The sequence below is a fragment of the Geotrypetes seraphini genome, chromosome 6 (assembly GCF_902459505.1).
Source record: "Geotrypetes seraphini chromosome 6, aGeoSer1.1, whole genome shotgun sequence".
NCBI classification, from domain to species: Eukaryota; Metazoa; Chordata; class Amphibia; order Gymnophiona; family Dermophiidae; genus Geotrypetes; species Geotrypetes seraphini.
In genome coordinates, this window is record NC_047089.1 from 44,169,023 (window position 1) to 44,191,058 (window position 22,036).

A 22,036-nucleotide genomic window follows, 5' to 3' on the forward strand; every position below is an offset into this window, starting at 1 on the left:
TGCCTGCAACCTCCTGGACTACACTCTCCGAAGCTAGAGACCAGAACTGCTGGTGTGCTAGATTGTCAACTGGCCCTTGACCTAGACTTGGACCTGCTGATACTCCACTAGGAGCAATGTCACAACTTCAGCTGCCTCTGACCACAGCTTCCCTCCCAGCTAATCAGGTTCACCTCTACAATGCAAAATAATCAAGAAGGTGAATTCCAATCTACTCCCTGATAAAAACAACTGTGAAAATAACCAGTTCAGATTCCTTCCTAGAGAAAAAGAAAGTAGCCTTGTTGACACTGGGCTAATGGAAGACACCCTGAAAGGAGTCTGAACCAGCAAAAACACATATGGGGTTGAGCCCAAGGTACAACATATAGTTCACTGACCTGCAAGCTAATACTCACAGAAGGACCATTTTCAAAGAGAATGTGGAAACAGGAGATCTGAGTACTAGGACTAAGGTCTTGATGCCCTGGATGACCAAAGTCACAAAAACATACTTTTCTTAATAAGGCTCCCCTATGCTCCAGAAACTTGGAAGGACAAAATTGTTTTTTATAATTGTCGGCACAGGGGTTCTATACCTGCAGAGCCCTGGCAACTGTCACACTTTCCTATGCTGACTCAGTCATAAATATCCAGACATCTAATTTACTATCCCTTGACTGACAGGTAACTGTGGCCATGGTAGACCCAAGGGGAGAGAGCCTAAAGCCATCAGTGAGAGATCCAGGATATCAAATTTGACATATATCTGATAACCCTTGAAAGGAATGTCCCTATGAATCCATGCAGGGAACTACATGAGAAGAGATCTGTCATTCTACATGGGAATGCCTAAAGCAGACATAATCAAAGCCCTCTTTTCAGGACAAAATCTTGTGGCTCATTTCCAGCCTAACATTACTCCTGAAACCTATACTCAAGAGTAAAGGGAAATCACCCTGAATGGTGTATGACCACCCAGTGAGAATATTCCACATGTTTCCAAGAAAGAGAACAGCCAGAACACAGCAGTTTGCAACAAGCAAGTGTCCACCCCTGTCAAACCTGTCTAGATTATATTCCTGAAGAAAGAAAAGAGCTGCTAGAACAGTATTACTCTTGTCCTTTGAATGTATACCCATAATGACCAATATTGGATGGAAGGGCCTGAGATGAGGAAATCCTTCAGCCAGCTTCTGAATTTTGGTCCCTGAAATCACAGGACTTTTTCAAAAGACAATTAACCCTTGGGAAGTAGTAGTAGGAAAAAATGAAACTGCTCAACCCATTCAAGATTGTTCTGTCTAATATTCTGTGCAGGAGCTCCCAAAAAGCCTGGCTGAAACATTGTGGTCCCGCCTTGAACTAAATCTAACCAGGCAATATGGATGATATAACCAAAGGAACTCCTACCATCACTTTCCTCCATCATGCAAGATTCATCAGCTGTTTATCCTATCCAGGAGTTAATAGGACTTCTCTTAGGTTAATCAAGACCTCTTTTCTCTGCATGCTGTTACCTGTAGGATGGTTGCCATTTTCCCCATTTAGGGATTGCTGGATCCAATACAGCTGCCTGGAACAAGAGAGGCTATAGAAAAAAAGATCATTTAAACAGTGGCTGAAATCTTTCTACCATGGAGGTCCTTGAATGCTGTGCTCCCTTCTAATTATGGTTTTACCTAAGCATAAGCCCCCAAGTGACCCAACAACTTATTCTTCTCTTTACCAGACGAGAATATAAAATCCTTGACAATCAGCATTTTACAAGTATCACAGCTTAAGGAGATCCCATCTCCATCTCTCAGGTGTATCAAGAAGCACTTGGGGTGGAGGTGCAGGAGGTAAGACCTATGATAACCAAAAAATAGAGAATTTTCCTACAGATTAATGTCTCCCATGGCCATTCAAGAACTATCTATAGATCAAGCCTTTAAAAATAAAGGTCACCAGTTTATCTGCCCCAAACAAACTCCCCAATGAGGCACTATCTTTTTGGCGGTGGCAATCTCCCTCTGTCTGCTGTCTCTTCTTCCTCTTGCCAGTTGGTGAAATGCTTTAGCATCCCAAAAACATTGCCAAAGTCAACATGTGGTTCCTTCCATGCAGACACACAAATTGGAGTGAGGAAGAGCTCAAAGCGGAACCGAAAGATACTGCCAACGTAGGTCACCCAGGATCTTTAAAATATTCTCAGGTAGCAGAAATTTTTCATAAATCTCAAGCCTAATCTATACTTAAAGGCACTCTGAGAAGTGTAGAGAGGCAGAGAGCTAGTTCTGCAGGCTCTGTCCACTATTGCTCCTCTAACTGGGAAGCAGTGGGGAGGAAAGAGGAACTCTAATATGTATGTGATGTCACCTGATGAAATATTAACTCAATAGAAAACTGGAGATGTGCAGGCTGAATCATGCCTGAAGGTAGACACAGAGCCTTCATTAACTTCCTCATTTTAATTTATTAACTTCCTTTTTTAATTTATGTGGTTATCTGGTCAGTTTGGGTACCTTTTTGGCATTTAAATGCTTTTAAATCAGGTCTCACTCCGGATGTCTAAGCTGCATCCTGGATGTCTTGGGAAAGGTTAGATTATCACTGCAAGACATCCAAGAATGCTCTTAGCCCACCATAACATGCCTCCAACACGCCTCCTTGAACTTTGGATCCTCAGCAGACAAAAAGCCTAGCAAGACGTCCAAAAAGTCAGTTTTGAAAATTGGAACTTGGACGTTTTGGTGAGAAAAACGTCCAAGTGCCATTTTTGGACGTCTTTGTGTTTTGAAAATGAGCCTCAACATTTACCAGGCAAATTACCTTATCAATATTACATTACATTAGTTTCTTTTATTCCGCCAATGCCTTGCGGTTCTAGGCAGATTACAAAAGGATGAGATTCTTATCCAGAAGATTACAGGGAAGTTATTGGTTGGAGCATTTATGGTCTGGTGATAAAGTGAGGTTATTAGTTGTATCAGGAGTTTATCTTGACATATTTCTTGAATAACCTGGTTTTTATTTCCTTCCTGAAGATTTTGTAGTATTAATTAGCAAAATGCTGGAACTAACTACCATTTACACTATGATCTTGTGGACACTATCTCAGATTCAGAAAACTTTTAAAAGCATTTCTATACTAAGACAGGGAACCAACTCTGAAGTAACTAAAATAGAAATTGTAAAAGCACATTTCTAGACTGTCTAAAAAAACTCCTGGGACATAACAATGAGCCAATGATGACCTACTTGAACTTGTAACTATGTATTTGTAACTTTGACCTAACTGTATAGCACAGTTACTTACCGTAACAGGTGTTATCCAGGGACAGCAGGCAGATATTCTTGACTGATGGGTGAAGGCACCGACGGAGCCCCGGTACGGACAATTTTAGAGTGATTGCACTCTAAGAACTTGGAAAGTTCTAGTAGGCCGCACCGCGCACACGCGAGTGCCTTCCCGCCCGACAGAGGCGCGCGGTCCCCAGTTAGGATAAGCCAGCTAAGAAGCCAACCCGGGGAGGTGGGTGGGACACAAGAATATCTGTCTGCTGTCCCTGGATAACACCTGCTACGGTAAGTAACTGTGCTTTATCCCAGGACAAGCAAGCAGCATATTCTTGACTGATGGGTGACCTCCAAGCTAACAAAAAGAGGGATGGAGGGAAGGTTGGCCATTATGAAAACAAATTTTGTAAAACAGATTGGCCGAAGTGTCCATCCCATCTGGAGAAAGCATCCAGACAATAATGAGATGTAAAAGTATGAACTGAGGACCAAGTAGCAGCCTTGCAGATTTCCTCAATAGGAGTGGAACGGAGGAAAGCTACAGATGCTGCCATAGCTCGAACTCTATGGGCCGTGACAGAACCTTCCAGTGTCAGTCCGGACTGAGCATAACAGAATGAAATGCACGCTGCAAGCCAATTTGACAACGTACGTTTAGACACAGGACGTCTCAATTTATTCGGATCAAAGGACAGAAAAAGTTGAGGAGATGATCTGTGGGGCTTAGTACGGTCTAAGTAGTAAGCTAAAGCCCGCTTACAGTCCAAAGTATGCAGAGCCTGTTCTCCAGAATGAGAGTGAGATTTCGGAAAGAAGACAGGCAGAACAATGGATTGGTTGAGATGGAATTCAGAGACAACCTTAGGGAGAAACTTTGGATGTGTACGTAGAACCACCTTGTCATGATGAAAGACTGTGAAAGGTGGATCAGCAACTAGTGCGTGTAGCTCACTGACCCTCCTGGCAGAGGTAAGAGCAACAAGGAAGAGCACTTTCCAAGTGAGAAACTTGAAAGGAGCTGTAGCCAAAGGTTCAAATGGAGGCTTCATTAAGGCAGAAAGAACCAAATTGAGATCCCAGATTACAGGAGGGGACTTAAGAGGTGGTTTGATATTGAAAAGACCCCGCATGAATCTGGACACCAAAGGATGAGCTGAGAGAAGTTTCCCATGAACTGGCTCATGAAAAGCAGCAATAGCACTGAGGTGGACTCTAATGGAAGTAGACTTGAGGCCAGAGTCAGACAAAGAAAGAAGATAATCCAATAAGGTCTCCACTGCAAGGGAAGTGGGATCATGATGATGAAGAAGACACCAGGAAGAAAACCGTGTCCACTTCTGATGGTAACATTGCAGAGTGGCCAGTTTCCTGGATGCATCCAGAATGGAACGAACGGGCTGAGACAAAAGAGTATCATGAGAAGTCAGCCCGAGAGAAACCAAGCTGTCAGGTGCAGAGACGGAAGGTTGGGATGCAAAAGGGTCTCCTGATGTTGCGTAAGCAGAGAAGGAAACAGTGGAAGAAGGAAAGGCTCCCTGGAACTGAGTTGAAGTAGAAGGGAGAACCAATGTTGCCTGGGCCACCGTGGAGCAATCAGAATCATGGTGGCTCGTTCCCTCTTGAGCTTGAACAAGGTTCGTAACATGAGAGGCAGAGGAGGGAAAGCGTACAGGAACAGATTGGACCAATCGAGGAGAAATGCATCCGCTGCCAGACGGTGAGGGGAGTAGAGTCTGGAGCAGAATAGGGGCAGCTGGTGATTGTGAGGAGCTGCAAAGAGGTCTATCTGAGGAGTGCCCCACTGAGCGAAGATGGACTGAAGAGTTAAAGGATCGAGTGTCCACTCGTGAGGCTGGAGAATTCTGCTGAGCTTGTCCGCTAAGGAATTCTGTTCTCCCTGAATGTAGATAGCTTTCAGGAATAGCTGGTGATCTGTGGCCCAAGCCCAAATCTTCTGGGCTTCCTGGCACAAGAGGCGAGAGCCTGTCCCACCCTGCTTGTTGATGTAGTACATCGCAACTTGATTGTCTGTGCACAGCAGGAGGACCTGAGGAAAGAGAAGATGTTGGAAGGCCTTGAGGGCATAAAACATCGCTCTGAGTTCCAGGAAATTGATGTGATGTTTCATTTCCTGGGCTGTCCAAAGTCCTTGAGTTTGGAATTCGTTCAAATGAGCTCCCCAGGCATAAGGGGAGGTGTCGGTGGTGATGACAAGTTGATGAGGAGGTAGATGAAACAGAAGACCTCTGGAAAGATTTGAGGATATCAACCACCATTGTAGAGACTGACGAAGAGATGATGTCACAGATATGTGTCATGAGCAAGGATCCGTCGCTTGGGACCACTGGGTAGCTAGGGTCCACTGAGGAGTGCGCAGGTGAAGACGTGCGAGGGGTGTGACATGAACTGTGGAGGCCATGTGACCCAAGAGTATCATCATTTGCTTGGCAGAGATGGAACGTTGTGGAAGCAGCTGCTGACATAGAGATTGAAGAGTTTGAAGACGGTTGGACGGCAGGAATGCTCTCATGAGGACTGTGTCCAGCACCGCTCCAATGAATTGAAGTCTCTGAGTGGGGATGAGATGAGATTTGGGTAGATTGATCTCGAACCCCAGAAGCTGTAGAAACAGGATGGTTTGGTTGGTGGCCAGGAGCACTGTTTGAGATGAATTGGCCTTGATTAACCAATTGTCCAGATAAGGAAAGACTTGAATGTGGTGAGAGCGTAGAAAGGCAGCCACCACAATCAGACATTTGGTGAACACTCTTGGAGAGGAGGCAAGACCAAAGGGCAGCACCTTGTATTGGTAATGACAATGATTGATCATGAAGCGGAGGTACTGTCTGGAGGCCAGATTGACCGGAATGTGAGTGTATGCCTCTTTGAGATCGAGGGAGCATAGCCAGTCGCTTTGATGGAGAAGAGGATAAAGAGTTGCCAGAGAAAGCATCTTGAATTTCTCCTTGACCAAGCATTTGTTGAGATCGCGAAGATCTAGGATGGGTCTGAGATCCCCTGTTTTTTTGGGGACCAGAAAATAACGGGAGTAGTATCCCTGCCCCTTCTGATCTAGAGGAACTTCCTCTATGGTGTTCAGGAGGAGGAGGGATTGAACCTCCTGAAGAAGGAGAGAAGACTGAGAGGTGTTCAAAGCAGACTCTCTTGGCAGACTTTGTGCAGGACGTGTCTGAAAGTTGAGAGAGTAGCCGTGGCGGATGATGTTGAGGACCCACTGATCCGATGTGATGTTCTCCCAACGGCTGGTGTAACAAGAAAGACGTCCTCCTATGGGTCGAGGGAGATTGGCAGATGGTGGAATACTGGCTATGCTTTGGAGAACCACGTCAAAAGGGTTGGGTAGACTTTTGTGGTGGAGGAGGCTTCACCTGTTGCTGCTGGGCTGGCCTAGGTGGTTGTCGCTGTTGCTGACGCTGACGTCTAGGCTGTTGAGTAGCCGGTGGCAAGGGACGGGCAGCATAGCGGCACTGGTAGGCAGATTGTTGGCGAAAAGGCCGAGCAGGTGGAGTCTTTTTCTTAGTCTTCAGGAGAGTATCCCACTGAGTCTCATGGGCAGACAGCTTTTGTGTAGTGGAATCCATGGACTCTCCGAAGAGCTCATCACCCAAGCAGGAAGCATTTGCTAGGCGGTCCTGATGATTTACATCGAGCTCTGAGACTCTGAGCGATGCCAACCGACGCATGGCAACAGACATAGCCGTGGCCCTAGAAGTCAATTCAAATGTGTCATAAATTGACCGAACTAGGAACTTGCGTAACTGGAGAAGAGAAGAAGAGCAGGCATGAAATGCAGATTTCTTGCGGTCAGGGAGGTACTTTTCAAAAGCAGCCATGTTTTGAATGAGGTGCTTTAAATAAAATGAAAAATGAAAAGCGTAGTTCCCTGACCTATTGGCTAACATGGCATTCTGATATAAACGTTTGCCAAATTTGTCCATGGCTTTTCCTTCTCTGCCAGGAAGGACTGAGGCATACACATTAGCTCCCGCTGATTTCTTAAGTGTGGATTCCACCAAAAGAGACTCATGCGGGAGCTGAGGTTTGTCAAAACCAGGGATAGGGATAACCTTGTATAAGGAGTCCAATTTACGAGGAGCTCCCGGTACAGTCAGGGGAGTCTCTAAATTTTTATAAAAAGTCTCTCTTAAGATGTCATGGAGAGGAAGTTTGAGAAATTCCCTTGGAGGCTGGTCAAAGTCCAGAGCATCAAGGAATGCCTTGGATTTCTTCGACTCAGCCTCCAAGGGAATAGAAAGAGATTCACACATCTCTTTTAAGAAAGAGGTAAAAGATATGGAATCCTGCTTAGAAGAGGGATCAGCAACAAGATGATCCTCTTCATCAGAGGAACACTCACCCTCAGACAGAAAGGGCTCTTCAGAGTCACCCCACAAATCAGGGTCCCGAATCTGAGAGCCACGGTCTTGAGACTCCAGAGTGGAGAGTTCCAGGTGTCGGGTTTTGCGCACCGACTTACCCGACCTCATAGACACGGTACCAGGAGATGTGACATGCTACGTCGGTACCGAAGTCTGCACCGCCTGGTGTTGAGCTCTCGGTTCCGGTGCTAAGATTGGCATCGAAGTCGAGGAAGCAGTGTGAACCGGTACTGACAAAGTGGATGCCGATAAAGGAGGGCGCTCCACTGTCGGTACCGGTGGCTCAGACCGGACCGGGACTGGAAGGCTCGGTGTCAAAAGTGCGGGAAGGAGTTGTTGCAACTGCTCCTTAAGTTGCACTTGCAGGACAGCAGCAATCCGCTCGTCTAGCGAAGGCACCGGTACCGCCTTTTTCTTCTGCGGTACCTGTGGTGCCGCTCTACTCTCCGAGGATGAGGAACCCGATGTCGAGGGGCTCAGCTCAATAGGAGCGAAGCGCTTCTGTGGGCGCCTCGAGGTCGGCAGGATTGGACTCGCTGCTACTGAGACCGGAGGACGCTCCAACGGAGATGGCTTCTTAGCCGGCTTACCTGAGTGTTGCGACGCCGGCGTGGTGTCGCGCGGCGTCGACGAAGTGGGTGCCGACTGAGGTGGTGCCGATGCCGGTGTCGATGTCGCAGGGTCAGACATATCGGCACCGAAAAGCAAACGTTGTTGGATTTGTCGGTTTTTTAATGTACGTTTTTTCAAAGTGGCACAGCGGGTGCAGGTAGAAGCCTGATGCTCTGGACCCAGGCACTGTAAGCACCAATTGTGCGGGTCCGTAAGAGAGATAGGCCGTGCACACCGCTGGCACTTTTTAAAACCTGGCTGGGGGGGCATGAAAGGAAAAACGGCTTCTGCCAAATCGAAGGCCGAGGCCTTGATGGCGGCAGTAGGCCCCGCCGGGGCAAAACCGACGAAATGAAGAAAAAAGAAAAAAACTGGTTTTGTTTTTTTTTTTTAAAGAAAATAATAAAAGAAAAAAAGGAAATATAATTTCCAAAAAGATTTCGCGAGCGGGAAGGCGACAGAAAAAAATATTTTCAACAGCCGTTGAAAAGTGCGACTTCTTAGCTCCGCGGAAACTAAGAAACTGGGGACCGCGCGCCTCTGTCGGGCGGGAAGGCACTCACGCGTGCGCGGTGCAGCCTACTAGAACTTTCCAAGTTCTTAGAGTGCAATCACTCTAAAATTGTCCGTACCGGGGCTCCGTCGGTGCCGTCACCCATCAGTCAAGAATATGCTGCCTGCTTGTCCTGGGATAATAGTAGCAACTCTATTGAATGTCCCTGTCAAACTGTCCATTGTAACTTCTTAGATAACTGACCCAGCCTCTTGTAATGCAATTCAACCTTGAACTGAATAGGTAAAGTAAAACTTCTGAACAGAATACTCCACAAGTCTTGGGATCTTTGTGTGTATAGCCTGAAGTTTATCATATTATTTTCTCCTTGGAGGAGAAAAGCTATAATGGCAGCAGGCCATAAAAGAGACCCATTTTGGGAATATTTTAATGAAGTTCCTCTACCTATGGGTAAGGCAGGCATGCGTGCAAAATGCAAACACTGCAACAAAGATGCAAGGCCTGGTGGCCCGAATAAAACAACATCATGAGAAGTGCTTTGATGAAGAAAACAAAAGGAACATGTTTGAACAGGCAGGATCTTCAAGTTGGTAAATGTTTTAATTTTATCAAATTTCTTAAAAGACTGTCTTCGGGATTTGTCATATTTGAGCAAAATTTGTTATTATTACTGCAGGTTACAGTCATTTTGAAACAGTTATTATGAAGAAATAGAGTTAAAACAAGTAAATATTCCATTTTTGGGGCAGTACTGAGTGGCAGTGAATACAATGAGAAAACCATGATTTAAATCAAGCCTTTCTGACTAGTGAATTAAATCAAATTCACCCTGCTTCAGACCCTCTGATCAAGTCCCAGTCCAATAAAGCACTATAGCAGACCAGGATGAAGTCTTGAAAGAGGCTGCATTGAAGGATTTTTTTTTTTAATTCCTTATCTAAAATCTTTAATTAGCCAGTACCCAGGAAACATCTCTCTATTCTCCTCCCATGAGCAGAGAAGGTAGTAGGCACTGCAATTACAACTCCCACAAGAATAAGAACAGGGGGAGAGAACCAGCATATTTTGAACCAATCTCCACAGGGTAGTTGATTGCAGTGTCTGCTCTATAGAAAATCTGGGCCTATAACCTTCTCGGAAGCGACTTCCTTGGCCTACTCATAATTGCTACACCAGGCCACATGAACGCACCATCTGCTGGAGCCAGAGAAATACTAAGAAGCTGAAGGCAGCACCAACCCCCTGTAAGGGTAGTGAAGTCAACTCTAAGCTGTTTTTCACTGGCTCCATCTGCTGGCAAGGGGAAAATAACCCACTCATCTGAAATGTTCTGGCATGGATAAGTAAGATCTTTGTGTTATCATATTCTATGTTAATCAAGACTGCTGCTAGAGGTCGCAACAGCCATTTTGAGAGCAGAGCTGGAAGGGGCAGAAGTGACTAGGGATTGCTCCTGCCCCGTCTATATCAGTAAACTACCATGGTTTGTAAGGTAGGCCTGGGGGAGGGGAGGTACTCCCACTCAAGAGAAGAAGGTGGAGGAAGATGCCAGATTAGGAGCCAACATTCTCATTTTAGATCACAAATCCAGTTTCATCTGAAACTTGAGAATAGCAGCTTTGATTGGCCTCTAGTTCACCTTTAAGTTGTTCTCATTTTAGTGCTATATGTATTTTGCATCACTTTTGTACACAATATACTCTTCATATTTTAAGTACAATCATCCTACCCAGAGTTCTTGCTTTGTTCCTAGATTCAGTACATTATTTTTCTGCACAGTATTATCTATTATCCTAAGGGCTCCTTTTACGAAGGTGCATTAGGGCCTTAACGCGCGGAATAGCGTGCAATAAAATGCCACATGCACTAGCCGCTACCACCTCCTCTTGAGCAGGCGGTAGTTTCTCGGCTAGCGCGCACTATAGCATGCGCTAATCCGCTGCGTGTGCTAAAAACGCTAGTGCACCTTCGTAAAAGGAGCCCTAAGAGGCAGAATATCTAAAATAAATAAATAAAGAGCTAGTAAGAATCCCTTCACTCACAAGAAAGGTCACATGGTACTTTTCCACAGCAGCTTTTCTAGAGTACAAGAAACACATCTTGTAATTGAAAAAATGTCTAGTTAGGACATGGACAGAGATCACCACAGCCCAGTTTAAGAGTGATTTAGCTTGCCTTTGTTCCAGCCATTTGTAATTATTTATTAGCATTAGCTATATGGACACATTGGTTTATTCACAAAATGTAGCACACACCCTAGTATACTATAATAAAGAATACACAAGTAATAGTGTCACCTGTGCAAGTGCAACTTGTCTGCAGTATATTTCTGGTATGACCTAAACTCACTATTTTATTGACATATACAGTATAAGCAGATAAGTTACCAAAAAGGTAAAATAACCTAAAAGCACTGAAGTTTGAGTTAAACACATGGAAATATATTTAATCATAATGAGAATGAATATTTAACATATTATACCTCCTCCTTTTAATCCATATGACTGTAGCTTTAGGAAAACATCATGATTCTGGGAATGTATAAGGTCTCCAATTTTGGTCCAATCACACAGCTTAAAGGCAAAATGTGAAGATAACATTAAAATGTGGGTTCCACTTACATTGCTAAGTAGAGATGTGAATACAATTTGAAGTCAGACTCCTAACAGGTGAGTTTTGGACTGTTGGATTTTTCCTTAGATCTGCAACTAATTTGAAAATTCCCCTCTCTGCAGAGGGGAATTCTCCCACCAAGCACAACTAGACCAAGATTATTTCCAGCTTGCTCTGCACTACCCTCATCTTTTTTTTTCTTCAAAGAAACTTCAAAGAATTCTTCCCAGCCACTAACACAGCACTGGAAGCAAAGGGAGGGATGACCCCAAATCATACTTAACCCCTGCTGACAGTGACCCCATGGAACCACAGCTAGCTTCACCCTCCCACAGCCAGGTACCAGAGACTGAGGTCTGGGATTCAGGACACTGTTGCTGGTTATGGCTCTGCAAGACCACTAGCCACTGCTCACAAAGGCTAGGCCTAGAGGCTGAGGCTTGGGGATCCCAAAGATAACCTCCTTCTGTTCAGTCAGGGTAAAAGTCCATAGACCTATCCCTGAGCACTCCTCCAGCTGTGTACTCAACCATTGGATCCCAGGCGGTAGGCTGTGCCCCGGGGAATCAGGCCCAGTTAGGAAAGGCATTCTATTCTGTTGCACCAGTCCATCTGCACCACTTGCTGGAGGTAAAAAATACTGGAAAAGTTCCAGTGTTGCACCACTTGTTATGCTAGTAAAAACATTACTGAAAGTACAGTGTTCTCTGCCTCTAACTGAAGGTCAGGGAGCAAAACCCATGTGTCTGGACTGGTTTAACAGGATAATGATGAAACTAAACTGATTTATTTATTTCTAAAAGAAATTGCATGACATGCAATATGCAAAACAGAATTCATTATTTGAAACTAGTTTACCTCTTTATTATTGTGCCATAAATGTTGCTCAGAAACAGGAAAATCTGTTTCTGTATAGAGCAACTCCTTAACATCTTTAACAGCTGTAGAAGGTGGCAAATCATAAGTCCTGCAGCCAACATATTCATGTAGGACTGTAATTCTGACCAACCTGTCAACAAAAGGAAAAATAATTTTCTATGAGGGAAACAAAATAATACACAAAATGAGTAAGAGCTAAGCAGCCTTGAACCTGCCTCACAAACACATATACACATATTTTAGTAACAATTGTTATACATATTATGTAATACATACATTTTCAGTTATTATTGTACATGAATTTAGAATGATATATTGTATTTACAGCAGTACATGAAAGAAAATTAAGTGTATATTTTATGAGATCACATAACTTTCTATGATACACTTGTTGTAGTATGAAAAATGAATACAAAATTTAAAACAAAACACAGCAACTAAATATATTTTATTAGACAGATATTTAGCTGCTTAAAAAGTAAATGTTCACAAGGCATCGTTAGAACTAGAGAATGACACGGTGACAAAATTCATCACCGTTCCCGTCCCCGCGGATAACCGCGGGAAATAATCCCATGTCATTTTCTAGTGTCTATTTCAACCTCAGTCCTTCTACACCAGCATTCTTCAAAGCAAAGCTTGCGGGTCAGTGGTTTGGCCATTCGTACTCTGATTCTTCCCTCTCTCTTTAAAGAATGACATGAAGATGGTTTCCCGCGGTTATCCGCGGGGACGGTGATGAATTTTGTCACCGTGTCATTCTCTAGTTAGAACGCAGCTGGATAACATTAATTTTTTGTGTAAAACAGCTTAGATTAGCTATCACTAGTAGTCTTTAGGTGACTAACCTATCCAGTAGCTTGTTAAAAATTGACTCAAATTATTAAAATGGCATAAACAAAAGAAACCAGGATACATCTTTTCACAAAAACATGATTTAGAACAGTGGTCTCAAACTCAAACCCTTAGTGGGGCCACATTTTGGATTTGTAGGTACTTGGAGGGCCGCAGAAAAAATAGTTAATGTCTTTTTAAAGAAATGACAATTTTGCATGAGGTAAAACTCTTTATAGTTTATAAATCTTTCCTTTAACAGTTAAAGGAAAGATTTATAAACTATAAAGAGTTTTACCTTAAGCAAAATTGTCATTAACTATTTTTTTCTGCAGCCCTCCAAGTACCCTATTTTTTCTGCAGCCCTCACATTTAAAGTTTAATATCTTTCCTCTCTCAAAACTGACACATTTCAATAACTATATTAAAAATAAAATCATTTCCCTACCTTTGTTGTCTGGTGACTTTATTTTTCTGTGCATTTAATTATGTTTCCAGGGTCTTCTTGTCCTTTGACTGGTTTTCTCTCCGTCTTCACTTTCTGCCTTGCATCCATCTTTGGCATTAACTTAATATTCAATTTTTCTGCTTTCTTTTCAAAATCTATGTTTCCATATCTTCCCTTCCCTTCTATCTCTCTCTTCTTCTGTCCCTATTTCCATGGTCCGACATCTCTTTCTTTCCTTTCTCTTCATCCCTCCTTCCTTCCTTTCCCCTGGTCTGGCATCTGTCTCCTTCCCTCCCCCCAACTTTTTATTTCTTTCACCCTGCCTCCTTCTTTCTTTCTCTCTCTATCCATGCCCCCATTCTTTCTATATGTCTGTCTTTCTCTCTCTCTCTGTGCCCTCTTTCTTTCTTTTTTTCTTTCTCCATGCCCGACCTTTCTCTCTCCATGCCCCTTTCTGTCTGTGTCCCGTCTCCCTTCTTTCTTTCTGTCTCTCTGTCCCCTTTCTTTCTTTACTTCTCCTTCCCCTCCCCCAAGCCACCACCATTGGGGAACAGGCCGCCACTGCCACAATCAGGTAACAGGCTGCCACCGCCGCAATCCGGGAACAGGCTGCCGCCGCCTCAATCGGGGAACAGGCCAGTGCCAAGGTCTTAACTCTCCCTGCATATCTTCCCCAGCACGGGGCTAACCAATTCACGCCACCCGACATCAATTCTAACTTCGGGGAGGAACTTCCGTGCCAGCCAGGCAGCGATTGGCTGGCCCGGAACTTCCTCCCCGACATTAGAATTGAACGTCGGGTGGCGAGAATTGGTCGGCTCCGAGGTGGGGAAGATATGCAGGGAGAGCTAGGACCTCGGGCGCTGGCCTGTTCCCCGATTGCGGTGGCTTGGGGGAGGCAGTGGGAAGGGAAGCAGATTGGGGACCCCTGCTTTAGGCAAGGACAGATCGCGGGTCGCAAAATAGTCCCTGGGAGGCCGCATGCGGCCCGCGGGCCGCGTGTTTGAGACCACTGATTTAGAACAACTTTAAATGTATAGGAGCAGCTAGAGACATTTGTATTCACCATCTCTCCATGTAATAATTAAAAATTAAGAGCTTAAGGTGGTTATTTTAAAAGCATAACTTCATGTGTAAAAAGAAGCATTTACATATGCACTGTGGGCATGGTTTAGACAGCCTGAAAATTTTGATGTGTATTTCCCATTATACAATGGGAACATACATTTGTTCAAACACCCTATTGGCTTTTGCACCCACTCTGAAATGAGTACAATTCATTTTGTATAAGAGCTTGTTTTGGTCAGAGCTTACTGTGAAGGATTGAGTAGACTAACACCTTTAATCCCCTATAGATATATTATTTTGTCTTTTGTTTCTATTTTATATTTTGCATGCTATAATATAATTCATATTCTCTGCACTAATAAAACACTTTCACATATTGCTATAATGACTGGTTATTAATGGATAGGAAGCTAGAGACCTTGAACTGGACTGCTTCAGGTTGCCCAGAGACACTTGGTTACTGTTTGCTGCTTGGTAAGAACCGTATTTACTCCGGTGCTGTGAATAGCTGTTTTTTCCTGTTTGGTCCCTTTCATATCTCTAAATCTCGCAACTTATTTTTCTTCTTGCTAGTACAAAACCAATCTGGCATTATGGAGACTCTGAAAGTGGTTTATTTGGCTGAAATCATTTGGAAAAATACATCTGCTTGGATTTTTGTTATTTCTATTTCATAGTTGGGAATATTTCTATTTTAATCTCAGTGTTTCACTCTGTGGATTGGTTTTAGGAATATTCTTTCTTGTTTGAAGAATCCTCAAACACCCTCTGGGTGATGCCCCTCTTTCCTGGTTGAGGGCCTTCCAGGTCTATCCCTTCAATATCTAAGGCTTCCCCTATTTTTAATCCCCTCTCAACTAGCCCAACTTCTGCAGCAAGCCTTCTGGTTGAAAGGCAGACTACAGCTGAACCTGAAACAAGTGCATTCTCAGACAACCACTAGGTGTCACTGTTACACAAAAGCAGGAACTCCCAATCTCTAACAGCTGTGAATGCTGATGCCAAGCAATACCACCTCCAAACCTTGCCAGTAGAAATTGGGCTAATGAATCAAATCTAGGTATTACACTGAGCTATCAAGGCACATAAAAAATATGTTTATTTGAAACCATTGGTATCAAGCCTTGATATACTAATTTCTCTGATCATGTGATTTGTGGCATGTCAGCAGCCAACTATCTAAGATAAATCCCTTTTTGTGCATTTCTTGTCTTATCTGTTTCTTGTGTACTGCCAAATCCCTCATTACAGGTTTAAAGTGGTTAACAACTAAGCAATTCTGGAAAAATAACAAGCACAATACTCAAAGTGATTATAATACTCAAAATGGCTAAAAATGTAAAAAAGGGAGATAAAAATTTTTTCAGATATATTAGTGAAAGGAGGAAGATAAAAAATGGAATTGCTAGGCTAAAAGATGCTGGGAACAAATATGTGGAGAGTGATGAGGAGAAAGCAAATGTGCTAAACAAATACTTCTGTTCTGTGTTCACAGAAGAAAATCCTAGAGAAGGACCGAAATTGTCTGGCAAAGTTACACGAGAAAATGGAGTAGATTCTGCGCCGTTCACGGAGGAGGGTGTTTATGAGCAACTTGAAAAACTGAAGGTGGACAAAGCGATGGGACCAGACGGGATCCATCCCAGGATACTAAGGGAGCTCAGAGAGGTTCTGGCGAGTCCTATTAAAGACTTGTTCAACAAATCTCTGGAGACGGGAGTGATTCCTGGGGATTGGAGGAGAGCGGATGTGGTCCCTATTCATAAAAGTGGTCACAGGGATGAAGCAGGAAACTACAGGCCGAGCCTCACTTCAGTTGTTGGAAAAATAATGGAAGTGTTGCTTAAAGAAAGGATAGTGTACTTCCTTGAATCTAATGGGTTACAGGATCCGAGGCAACATGGCTTTACAAAAGGTAAATCGTGCCAAACGAACCTGATTGAATTTTTTGATTGGGTGACAAGAGAGCTGGATTGAGGACATATACTAGATGTAATTTACTTGGATTTCAGCAAAGCCTTTGATACAGTTCCTCATAGGAGGCTGTTGAACAAACTTGAAGGGCTGAAGTTAGGACCCAAAGTGGTGAACTGGGTCAGAAACTGGCTGTCGGACAGACACCAGAGGGTGGTGGTTAATGGAAATCGCTTGAAGGAAGGAAAGGTGACTAGTGGAGTCCCTCAGGGTTCGGTGCTGGGGCCAATCCTGTTCAATATGTTTGTGAGTGACATTGCTGAAGGGTTAGAAGGAAAAGTGTGCCTTTTTACAGATGATACCAAGATTTGTAACAGAGTAGACAATGAAGAGGGAGTGGAAAATATGAAAAAGGATCTGCAAAAGTTAGAGGAATGGTCTAATGCCTGGCAACTAAAATTCAATGCAAAGAAATGCAGAGTAATGCATTTGGGGATTAATAATAGGAAGGAACCGTATATGCTGGGAGGAGAGAAGCTGATATGCACGGACGGAGAGAGGGACCTTGGGGTTATAGTGTCCAAAGATCTAAAGGTGAAAAAACAGTGTGACAAGGCAGTGGCTGCTGCCAGTAGGATGCTGGGCTGTATAAAGAGAGGCATAATCAGTAGAAGGAAGAAGGTGTTGATGTCCCTGTACAGGTCATTGGTGAGGCCCCACGTGGAGTATTGTGTTCAGTTTTGGAGACCGTATCTGGCGAAAAACGTAAGAAGACTTGAGGCGGTCCAGAGGAGGGCGACGAAAATTATAGGAGGCTTGCGCCAGAAGACGTATGAGGAGAGACTGGAAGCCCTGAATATGTATACCCTAGAGGAAAGGAGAGACAGGGGAGATATGGTTCAGACGTTCAAATACTTGAAGGGTATTAACGTAGAACAAAATCTTTTCCAGAGAAAGGAAAATGGTAAAACCAGAGGACATAATTTGAGGTTGAGGGGTGGTAGATTCAGGGGCAATGTTAGGAAATTCTACTTTACGGAGAGGGTAGTGGATGCCTGGAATGCGCTCCCGAGATAGGTGGTGGAGAGTAAAACTGTGACTGAGTTCAAAGAAGCGTGGGATGAACACAGAAGATTTAGAATCAGAAAATAATATTAAATATTGAACTAGGCCAGTTACTGGGCAGACTTGCACGTGTATGGCCGTTTGGTGGAAGATGGGCAGGGGAGGGCTTCAATGGCTGGGAGGGTGTAGATGGGCTGGAGTAAGTCTTAACAGAGATTTCAGCAGTTGGAACTCAAGCACAGTACCGGGTAAAGCTTTGGTTTCTTGCCCAGAAATAGCTAAGAAGAAAAAATTAAAAAAAAAATAAAATTAAATTGAATCAGGTTGGGCAGACTGGATGGACCATTCGGGTCTTTATCTGCCGTCATCTACTATGTTACTATGATTTAAGTAGACTGAAGTAGTTGCTGGCTTAAATTATGCCCAGTGGGACACCCATCAATATTCAACAGCACTTAACCAGACAGTTCCACTGAATATTGGTATAACTATCCATCTAAAAACTGAGGAGAAGGGCATTCCAGAGGCAGAACTGGGGAGGAGCGAAGAGTTATGCAGGCACCAGTGCCCACCTAACTAACTGGGCATGTAGGATCACAAACACAGAAGTCTTAACTTTGCCCAATTAGCCTTTTGGGTGCCGGCACTGAATATTGGCTTGGACCCACATAACTACTAAATAGAATCCTGAAAATAACTCACCCTCTTTCCCATCTCCCCTAACAAGATATGATCTCCCTCCCTCTCCCCCTGCCAACAATGCCAGATCCCTCTCTCCCTCCCCCCAACAAGGTCTAACATCTCTCAACACCCCCTGACTTATTTATTACCTGACCCCCCTCACAACAGCAGACCTCCCTCCCAGCACCCCTCCCCCTAAAACAACTCTCTCTCAATTAGCCACCTATATGCCCCCCCAGGCCTACCTTAAGCACCTTGGAGGTCTAGAGTGGGGTAGACTGGGCAACAGCACCACACTTGCTGCTTATCTAAAAAATGACCACTACAATCTCTAGCAATAGTCTCCCAATACTACCATTAAGAATCAGCACTGAATATCTGGGTCTCATTAGGCATGTGCTTGGTCACTGGAACTCATGAAGGTCCAAACAATATTCAGACATGATTCACATAGGTATCCTATGCGGATCCCAGCTGAATATCAGCCATGACCTGCATAAATTCTGGTGACCAGCACATGCCTAGTGAGACCCGGATACTCGATGCCGGGGCCTAGCATTAAATATTTAGATCTAATTTACCAGTGATGGTCAGCACATAAATATTAACCACCTCAGCTGAATAATGACTAGATTAAATGCAAAACATTATATTACCAAAGAACAATATAAATAAATACATTTGTCATTTCCAAAATACATACTAAATAAAAGTTTTCAATTCACAACAAAGTATAATATGTTCAGCTGTCTTCAATTAGCAGTACTACTGCTTGTGGAAATATGAAATTATCATTGTAGTAGAAAAACATGCTTTCTCCCCCGTGAATACCAAACTAGTCAACTCCTCGAACCATATCGCCAATATATTCTCAGATTCCTAAATAAGCACCTCCATCTGTATCCAATAAACTTCTTCCTTCAATGTTAGGTAATTTTCTTCTGTTACCCGAATGTATTGTTATTCTCCACTGTACTCCGTAATTACTTGAATCTTTGTTATGTAATTCTCTTGGAAAAATCCAGATATCTTCTAATTTGTAATTCTCTACCGTATCATGTAACCTACATGAATCCTTGTTATGTAATTCTCTCGGAAATGTCCAGATCTCTTCTAATTTGTAATCCACTTAGAACCGCAAGGCACAGGCGGAATAGAAATCACTAATGTAATGTAATGTAAAAAAACCACTATAGACAAGCTAATTTTCTACCAAATTGAAATGCCAGGTCTTGATGGACCTTCTGTCTGTCCCAGATTAGCAAAGCTAACGTTCTTACGAATGCCTCTGCTGCAGAATGCAGGGTATGGGATTTTTCAGGGAGTCACTGAATTGTGTGAGAGTGTGGATAGTAAAGAGCGGTGGGTGGAGTTGGAGACCCCTTTGCCTGAGTGGGAGAGGGTGAGGTATAAAAGAGGAGGAAGGAGTAAAATTAAGGCTTTTGATTAACCTGATCTCCCACCAGAATCCTAGGACTCAGGAAGATATCGAGGCTTTTGGTTATCCTGATTCTCTGCCAAAACCTAGTACAGAGGGAGACTCCTGAAATGCTAAACGATTGTGGGGAGAAAGTTTAAAGAAACGTTTGCAGCAGAGCAGACACCAGAGAGAAGAAAAAGGGAGCCTAATAGGTTCAACAAAAAGAAGAGAAAAAGACTTTATTTTTCAGAAGTGATTACCAGGAGAGGACAGAGTGTGAATGTGTGAAAGGACTCTAACTTCTGCCTATTTTGGACCAGATTAAATTTGTATACCAGAAGAAGTTGTAAATAGTTCTGCATTGACTCTTCAATCAAGTTTGATTAAAAGTTCAAGTTAGCAATTGCACCCTGGTCTCAGCTTGATTCCTTGGCAAGTAATAAAGCAAAGGACTGAGTGAATATGATTGAACCCTGGGATTGTGATCCTTCAGTCCAATCCTGGCCTACGCACAGCTCAGTGAACTCTAGGAACTGTGCCCCACAAAAGAAATTCTTTTTTTGTGACCGACCTGCTGAGCTGGCTAAAGCAGGGTTTCTCAACCTGATGTAAACGTACCCTAGAGGGTACGCAGACTGCCTGTTGGGGGTACACGGGATGACCGCTCACCACCACTGCTCGCCGCCGCCACTCCAGGAAGGGAAAGGCCAGGCGCGTGCAATTGCACATCACCGGCCCACAAGCCTTCCCCCAACGTCAATTCTGACGTCAGAGAGAAGGTCTGGGCCAGCCAGTCGCTGCTTGGCTGACCCGGACTTTCTCTCCGACATTAGAATTGATGTCAGGGGAAGGCTTGTGGGCCGGCGGCGTGCAATCGCTGCACACACCTGGCCCTTCCCTTCCCGGAGTTGCGGCAACAGCGGGCAGGCAACGAGCAGCGTGGCAGCGGACTGGGGAGAGGAGGAATTGGTGGCAGGTAGGCAGGCTTTGGTGCAGGAAGAAGGGAGGGAAGCAGGCTTCAGCACGGGAGGGAGGGAGGAAGGACAAAGGCTGGAAGGCAGTGAGGGGGAGGGAGTACAAACTCAGGACATAGGAAGGAGGGAGGAAGAGGGCACTAACTTGGGATAGAGTAAGGAGAGAATAGAAAGGGACAATTGTTGGGCCTGAGTGTGTGAGTGAGAGGGAAAGAGATGGTGCACAATGGGAAAAAGGAAGATTGGGCATAGAGAGAAGTGAGGTAGAGAGGATGAGAGGGAGAAATGTTAGATATGGTGGTAAAAAAGGAACAGAGGGATAGATTGAAGGGGAAGGAATGTTGGGCATAGTGATGGAGAGAGAGATGTGGCATGGTGTTGGACACAGATGATAGAAGGAGAAATTGGCAGTGGTAATCTGGGGGATGAGAAAGAAAGAAAGAAAGAAGCAACTAGAGGCTCATGAAATCACCAGACAATAAAGGTAGGTAAAATGATTTTATTTTCAATTTAGTGATCAATATGTGTCAGTTCTGAGAATTTATATTTTGCACTGTCTATTTTTCTATAGTTGTCATTTGACTTGACATCTTTGAAAACCCCCCAAATATAAATAATTAACATTTTCTCTGCTAGTGTGCTTTCTGGGCTTTTTTTTATTTATTTTGTGGTTACCATTATGTATTAATAAGATTATATTGTGTGTATATGAACAACAGATGGAAGAAATTGCATTACAATTAGTATTATTATTATGAGGGTGGAGTCAAGGGCAGGTTTGGGGCGGAGTTTGGCCGGGGCTACTCAGTTGGTATTTGTTAGGCTTAGGGGGACTTGGCTTGAAAAGATTGAGAAACACTGGGCTAGAGGTAGGACCAGGGTTACATATACTGTATACAAAAGCAATACAATTAATATAGCATTCTGTTCCATTTATTTTCAGCTGATAACAGAGAGGCACAAACCCTACTGAAGGCCACAGAGCAAGGAGCAAGGACTGGTAAAGGCACCAATTTACATTAGTCAAATAGAACATAGAAACATGATGGCAGATAAAGGCCAAATGGCCCATCTAGTCTGCCCTCTCCGAGAGCTCCCACACGCCTGTCCCATAGTTGTGAAATCTAAGGGATGGCAACAGGTTTCAGATGCAGAATGACTCTTTTAGATGAACAGCTGCCACTCTGATTCTTGAGATCCGTTTAGACGGGAAGAGGACTGTCCACTTCAATGGCAAGCAGAAACAACCGTGTCACCCCCAAAAAAGCACAGACTCGTCATCAATTCAACAAACCAGTGGTTTCAAGCAACATATTGAAAACTTAGAGCCCTCGCAGCTCCCTTTACCTGCCA

The 22,036-nt window shown here is 43.8% G+C and overlaps 1 protein-coding gene across 2 annotated transcripts in view; it reads right to left on the bottom strand.

Annotated features, from left to right (window-relative positions):
* The window catches only part of SACS (sacsin molecular chaperone), a 133,225-nt gene that overhangs the window by 74,813 nt on the left and 36,376 nt on the right, over window positions 1-22,036 (bottom strand). For both annotated transcript variants that reach the window (XM_033948683.1, XM_033948684.1), the window contains exons 3-4: window positions 12,259-12,409; window positions 11,270-11,360 (exon numbers count right to left, since the gene is read on the bottom strand). In XM_033948683.1, coding sequence (XP_033804574.1) covers window positions 11,270-11,360; window positions 12,259-12,409 — 242 coding nt within the window. The remainder of the gene's footprint in view (window positions 1-11,269; window positions 11,361-12,258; window positions 12,410-22,036) is intronic.